The 7045-nt window shown below is 55.0% G+C and overlaps 1 protein-coding gene across 1 annotated transcript; it reads left to right on the top strand.

The window, feature by feature from the left end:
- The first annotated feature begins 508 nt into the window (after positions 1-508).
- KRT3 (keratin 3) lies at positions 509-6224 on the top strand. The gene is made up of 11 exons (XM_032348313.1): positions 509-926; positions 963-1168; positions 2223-2443; positions 3006-3066; positions 3408-3503; positions 3773-3937; positions 4360-4485; positions 4772-4992; positions 5342-5376; positions 5842-6037; positions 6116-6224. The coding sequence occupies exons 1-11, from the start codon at positions 509-511 to the stop codon at positions 6222-6224; spliced, it is 1854 nt and encodes a 617-aa protein (XP_032204204.1).
- The last annotated feature ends 821 nt before the right edge of the window (positions 6225-7045 follow it).

Below are 7045 nucleotides of genomic sequence, written 5' to 3'. Positions count from 1 at the left end.
TGAACTGAATCATCCCTTCTGTCGAGATCCTTGCACTGAGTCTGGGTGGGCTTCACTGTTTCCACTACCCAGACAACCAGAACCTCCCGAACCCACCTTCCAGTCCAGTTGTTTCACAGCGGAAGGCAGAGAGATGGCCGCTGAGCACCTGGCAGGGATGAGTGTGCCTCCTGGGTCTTGTCAGACAAAGCTAGGAGGTGGCCATGCCCAAGCATGGGGCATGCCAGGCGCCACCCCCTGCCAGGTAAGCCTGCCACCTTAGCATTTTTACCATTTCAGATTATTTTCAAGGTGTGTTTAGTAGCCTGGAACAAACTTATTGCCTTGGAGGCAAACCCCACCCATAACTGTTTGGGATTAATTATCTCTCCTTGGTTTGAGCCCAGCCACCTCCTTGAGGTATATAAAGGGATTTATTCTGCACAAATCTTCAGTTCCCTTCCCTCTTCCTCTGACTCTCAGTGTCCTGCTTAACTCTCGTGCTCTTCCTTCAGCAAGCTCTCTCACCATGAACAGACAAGTCTGCAAGACATCTGGTGGCGGCAGCCAGGGATTCTCGGGCCGCTCTGCCGTGGTCTCCGGCAGCAGCAGGATGAGCTGTGTGGCCCGCTCTGGGGGAACTGGCGGAGGGGCCTGTGGGTTCCGGGCCGGAGCAGGCGGTTTTGGCAGTCGCAGCCTCTACAGCCTGGGTGGCAACAAGAGCATCTCCATCAGTGTGGCCGGTGGCTCCCGGGCTGGTGGCTTTGGGGGAGGGCGTAGCAGTTGTGGCAGTGGCTTTGGGGGTGGCTATGGAGGTGGCTTTGGTGGCGGCTTTGGTGGTGGTAGAGGAATGGGAGGTGGCTTTGGAGGAGCTGGTGGCTTAGGAGGGGCTGGTGGCTTTGGAGGAGCTGGTGGCTTAGGAGGGCTTGGTGGCTTTGGAGGAGTTGGTGGCTTTGGAGGAGCTGGTGGCTTAGGAGGGGCAGGTGGTTTTGGTGGGCCTGGTGGCTTTGGTGGGCCTGGTGGCTTTGGTCCTGGTGGCTTCCCTGGAGGAATCCAGGAAGTGACCATAAACCAGAGCCTCCTGCAGCCCCTCAATGTGGAGATCGACCCACAAATTGGGCAAGTAAAGACCCAGGAGCGGGAGCAGATCAAGACCCTCAACAACAAGTTTGCTTCCTTCATCGACAAGGTGATGAAGTTTGGACTGGGCCCCCATTTCTGGGCTGGGACTTTGAGTTTGACTTCTAGACAGTGTTTAGGATCAATATTGGATGAGCCAAGCTGGAAGGGGATGCTTAGGCAGAGCTCTACGGTCTGGGAAGACGTTCAAGGCTGATGAGTTTGCCTACATGGTCCCTTCCATAGGGAAGACAATGGGCTCCTCTTTGGACCTGGATATCTTCAAGTCCTGCTTCTCTGGCTCCCTGCTCTAGTCTCCTGACTGTTGCCTTATTTAGTCCTAGGCTGCAGCACTGGCAACACACAGCAAGAGCCACAACTCCTGGCAGGGTCTGACCCAGGACTGGGCATTTTTTGGACATGAGCTGCCCTTTGAGGTTTTCTGGGAGGCCTGCTTCCTCCTTGCCCCTGTGCCAGATGAAGGAGGTGGATGCCCTAAAGAAGGGATTAAAGAGGCTTACCTGGAACCTTAGTCCCAACAGGTCTGCAGAGAAGCTGGCAGTGAGTCTGTATCCCTAAATTGACCTGGTCTGGAAGAGAGGGGTGCTTGGTACCCTCCAGACCAGTGTAGCTTACACTGATGGGATCCTTCCTGCCATGCTGATTATGGCATTCCAATCAGTATTAGTTCCCAGTGATTCACACCCCTTGAAGGGCTGAGTGTCAGCAGAGCTTTAGGTAGAAGCTGTGCTGCTGAGTTCAAGTACATTTCTGCAGAGCACACTGTTTGGGCTAGAGTCCTGAAGTCCCCTGGTGATGCAGAGCAGTCATCTTTAAAACTCTGCTTCCAGACAAGGGTTACTTCCAGTTGTCCCACGTGTTTCTCCTCCTTCTAGAACTTTCCAAACCATGCTGCATCTTTAGCGGCCCAAATCAAGCAGTCATCTGCGCATAGCCTCTCCAACTACAGTAGGGACATAACTTCACATTCTTTCTAGGCCTTTGTGCTGGGGGATGGGGAGATTCAGACACTTAGTCTTATCTGAACTACTGGTGGTTCAGAACTTCCCCCACACCGTGCCTCTGCCACTAGTGTTGCCTGATGCGGCTTCCCCTCGATGCAGGTGCGGTTCCTGGAGCAACAGAACAAGGTCCTGGAGACCAAGTGGAACCTGCTTCAGCAGCAGGGCACAAATTCCATGACCGGCACCAATAACCTGGAGCCCCTCTTTGAGACTTACATCAGCAACCAGCGGAGCTACCTGGACAGCATCCTGGGGGAGAGGGGCCGCCTGGACTCAGAGTTGAGGAACATGCAGGACCTAGTGGAGGACTTCAAGAAGAAGTGAGTGACAGATGCACGAACGGGAAGTTGCCATGGGCAACCAGGTTTCGAGGCCCAGCTCTTCCCGCACTCTTTCTGTCCACCTTCTCCGCCCGCCCCCCCCCAGACTGTCTTCCTCTCCTTACCTTTACAGAGGGCAGTTTGGTTCATTGGGCTTCCTGCTCACCCTCCTTCCCCAAGGACAAGGGAAGTTATGGCAAGTGGCATGAGTGTAGGCTTGAGGAAGCACTTCCTCATGGTCTGTGTTGGGGAAGATTCTGGTTCGAGGATCTAAAGAAATGCTGGGACAACTCATGATGTGCTGACCAACCGTCCCAGTTTCCCTGGCACAGAGAGGCTTCCCAGGATGTGGGACTTTCAGTGCTAGAACAAGGCCAGTGTGCTGGGGCAAACTGGAACGGCCGGTCCCCCTAACGAAGAGGGGGACGTTAAGGAGGATGTGTTCTTCTGAGAGGGGCTGCTGAGGGACAGGGATGGAGAGATGAACTTTCAGTTTCGGACGAAAGTGGTGTGTATGACTACCTCAAAACCCAAACACAGCTATTTCTTTTTAATCCTACAGGTATGAGGATGAAATCAATAAACGTACAGCTGCTGAGAATGAATTTGTGACCCTGAAGAAGGTAAGGGCTGTGTGTGAGGCTCCTGGGGCTTGTGGGCACAGGTTTCCAGCTGAGCTGGGAAATCTTCTTACTCCACTGCCATGGAGCTGCCAAATTCAGGCACTTAGAGCAAAAAAGAGAAGCCAGGTTCTTTGTAGTCTGGAAAGATCCCTAAAAGAGTCAGTTTGTTTGTTTTCCATTTTGAATCATCCCAGTGGGATTTGAGTTACTCCTTCACGAGCAGACCAGCCTCGGACAAGGATTGGTCAGTCACCAGCCTGTCCTGACTTTTTCCTGCTGCACGTGCAGTTTGTTGTTTATTCCTTGGGGGAATGAGGCCTTTATGCTTCTGTCTTTCCCAGGACGTGGACGCCGCCTACATGAACAAGGTGGAGCTTCAGGCCAAGGTGGATGCCTTAATGGATGAAATCAACTTCCTGACGAACCTCTATGATATGGTGAGGACGTTACCTCCTAAGAGGGGAGCAAGGGAAGGTGAGATAGTCTCAAGACTGGGGCACTTTGGTATCTAGAGCCCAGGAAGAGATAGGGCCCCTTGTTGGGGTTCCACAGGGTAGACGACAGACTTGGGGTTCTCTGAGTAGCTGCGGGGCAGGGTGGGGTAGATGTACCTTCAGTGCTGAGTCAGAGAATGGGTCTGTTGTTTCTAGGCCTCTCCATGCTTGTTGCAGAGGCCCTGAGAAATTAACAGGCTCTGTGTTGGTAGGAGCTGTCCCAGATGCAGAGCCATGTCAGCGACACATCCGTGGTCCTATCCATGGACAACAACCGCTTCCTGGACCTGGACAGCATCATCGCCGAGGTCAAGGCCCAGTATGAGGAGATTGCCCAGAGGAGCAAGGCTGAGGCTGAGGCGCTGTATCAGACCAAGGTGGGAGCTAGACACCTCTGAGAGGTTTCAGGGAGGCCATGGCCCATGGGCCTGCTGGATAGTGAGTCCCCTGCGGTCACTGGGTGGACTCCTCTTGGTTCTACTCTCTGGGGACATCTTTCTAATGGTTGTTTAGTTGCAGAAAGTGCCGGCCCTGGTGGAAATGGATTCCACTGTCCCCTGTCAGACCACATGGGACAGATTCTAGCTTGCTCAGGGACTGAAGGGTGGGAGAACGCTGACCATGGCAACCCAGATGGTTCTTTTCCCTGTGGCCTCCAAAGTGTCCCTGCTGAAGCATACTCAATGTCATTTGAACGAATGCTTACTGAGCACCTCAAGGATGGGTGGGTGATGTTAGGGATGGAGAAACAAGTCAGTCAAAGCTACATCAACACCTCTTCGTGTCTTCTGTTCCCCAGCTGGGAGAGCTGCAGACCACGGCCGGCAGACATGGGGATGACCTGAAGAGCACCAAGAGTGAGATCATGGAGCTCAACAGGATGCTCCAGAGGCTGCGGGCTGAGATCGAGAATGTTAAGAAGCAGGTGGGATGGCAATGGATGGGACTGGCGGGGGCTGGGGTAAGGATCTCAGAAGCCCTAGTCTGGAATGGACTTCTGGGGTCATCCCCAGTTAGTTCAAAGACCAGGCCAGTCTAGAGGGCTGGTAATCGATAGGTAAAATATCTCGGTAGATGAAGACAAGATGTAGGTGTTGGGGAGTGCTGTTGCCTGGCTTGAAGATGCTTGCTATGGGATAAGCTATTGTAAGACTCAAGAGAGTATGGGACCCTCCCAGGCTCATCTCTTCTCCTGCCTCTCCCTGCCCCAGAATGCCAACCTGCAGGCGGCCATCGCTGAGGCTGAGCAGCGTGGGGAGCTGGCCCTTAAGGACGCCAATGCCAAGCTCCAAGAGCTGCAGGCTGCCCTACAGCAGGCCAAGGATGACCTGGCCCGGCTGCTGAAGGAGTACCAGGAGCTGATGAACGTCAAGCTGGCCCTGGACGTGGAGATTGCCACCTACAGGAAGCTGCTGGAGGGGGAGGAGTGCAGGTGGGCTCTAATTCCATCTCCCCACCCTCCCTGACAGAAGGCACCTGCTGAGAGCCTGATAAATGACCAAGAAAATGAGAACAGAGGCCTGCTGTATAGAGAGAGGCCTCCGCCTTCCACAGGCTCTGCAGAGAAGCACTTGCTTTCTCACCAGCCCACTCTTTCCATAGATGGCCAAAGTTCAAGTGAAACCAGTGCGCACTGTTATGGTCCACAGAAGGGTCAGAAACAGCACTGATCTGCTTGGCTTCTGAATTAGTTCTGGTTGCTGTTCAACACCTTCATCCATGAAAGATTGCTGGAAATTTGCTTTGTGACAGAGCTCTCTGTCTCTTGCTTTCTCCTACAGAATGTCTGGAGAGTGCCAGAGCGCTGTCAGCATCTGTAAGTAGCCAAAGTAACGATGACAATGAGAACCGATTCTGAAATATCTATACTCACACAGGGCAGTAGCACCTTACTTAGAAAATATTTCTATGGGAGTTGGAGAGGTTTTCCATGGGTGGAAGGGGCAGCTTTTGTCATTGTTTTGGGTTCAGGGCACTATTAATTGATCTATATGGGACGGCGAATATCCAGCAGGGAGCCTGTTAATGGGCAGAGAAATTCTGGATCATCTCAAACGGTGTCATCAAGAATTGACCATAGGTAGAAGGAACCACTGGGAGAGTCATTAATGACTTAGCACTATGGGGCGAGCACCTTATGTCATTAGTCTGCATCATGGTGATCATCAGGAGCAAAGCTGCCTTGGTCTCCTGCCCATCATCCCGGGCCCGTTAGTTACGATACAGGGAGGTGGGCGCTGGGCGCTGGGCGCTAATCACTGTTCTGTCCTCTCCCCTGCAGCCGTGGTCAGCAGTGGCGGCGCGACATCGGGCTCGGCAGGTGGATTAGGCGGCGGGTTCGGCGGCGGCTTCGGTGCTGGAGGGGGCGCGGGCAGTGGCTTCGGCCGGGCAAGTGGCAGTGGCTTCGGAGGCGGCAGCGGCTTCGGAGGCGGCAGCGGTTTCGGCGGCGGCAGCGGCGGCTTCGGCGGCGGCCGTGGGTTCAGCGGCGGCAGCGGCTTTGGAGGTGGCAGCAGCGGCTTCGGGGGCGGCAGCAGCGGCTTCGGCGGCGGCAGCAGCTTCGGCTCCGGGGCTCGCTGCGGGGTGAGCAGCGGAGGCTTCAGCTCCGGCAGCAGCCGGGGCGGGAGCGTCAAGTTCTCGCAATCCTCGCAGCGCTGCTCGAGATAAACGCTGCGCCTGGGTCCCGCAGCCTCCCCGGTGCCTCATGCCCCCAGCCGCACCTTCCCTCCGCCGTCAGCGCCACCCCCCCTCCACACCTATCCCAGCACCGCCTCCTCCTAACCGCTCTTTGGGGCTCGAAGACCCGGGCCTCTGGCTCTTCCCTCCGGACTCCTGGCCGAGCGCAGCCTCGAGAACTCCGGGTGCTCTCTCGGGCTCCAGTCTCTGCCTGGTTGTCCAGGAGTGGCCTGAGCCACCACCTTGTCCTGCCCTTGGGGTCCCCTCCCTGGGGGGAATGGTCACCAGTTCTGATGTATATAACACACGGACCCCTCTGCCAACCATTCTGTCGCCAATAAAGTGCATTGTGTTTCACATCAAGCCTCTGCGTCTTCCCTGGCCACCTTTCTCCCCACTGGAGATTCCCCTCTCCCAGTGCTGTCTGTCCGCAGAACAGCTGGAATGCTGATTCTTTGCCTCTAAGGCAGTCACTCCCTCCTATCCACCGTATGGGATTGAAATGGGCAAGATTGGGTGGTTTCTGTATTGTTGGAGCATGGTAGAGGCAGGGTCACACTCCGGGAGGTCCTGTTGACTCACAGTTTTTAGAGGGGAAAGTGGGACCTTGTAGACTTCCATCTCCCCCTTGCCTTCTCTCATGTGGGGGAACCTAAGAGGACCTTCAGTTGTTGAAGAGCTTGGGGATGGAGGAGTTCTTTCCTTGGCGCTGGTCCCTACTCCAGCTGACAAGCTGAAAGCTTTCCACCCCATCCAGGTACACCTGGGCAAGCATGAGCTGCTAGACCTCCAGGGCTGCAGGGATTTCCTGG

The sequence above is a fragment of the Mustela erminea genome, chromosome 6 (genome assembly GCF_009829155.1).
Source record: "Mustela erminea isolate mMusErm1 chromosome 6, mMusErm1.Pri, whole genome shotgun sequence".
Taxonomy (NCBI): Eukaryota; Metazoa; Chordata; class Mammalia; order Carnivora; family Mustelidae; genus Mustela; species Mustela erminea.
Note: the sequence above shows the minus strand (reverse complement) of the source record. Positions and strands in the feature narration are given on the sequence as shown.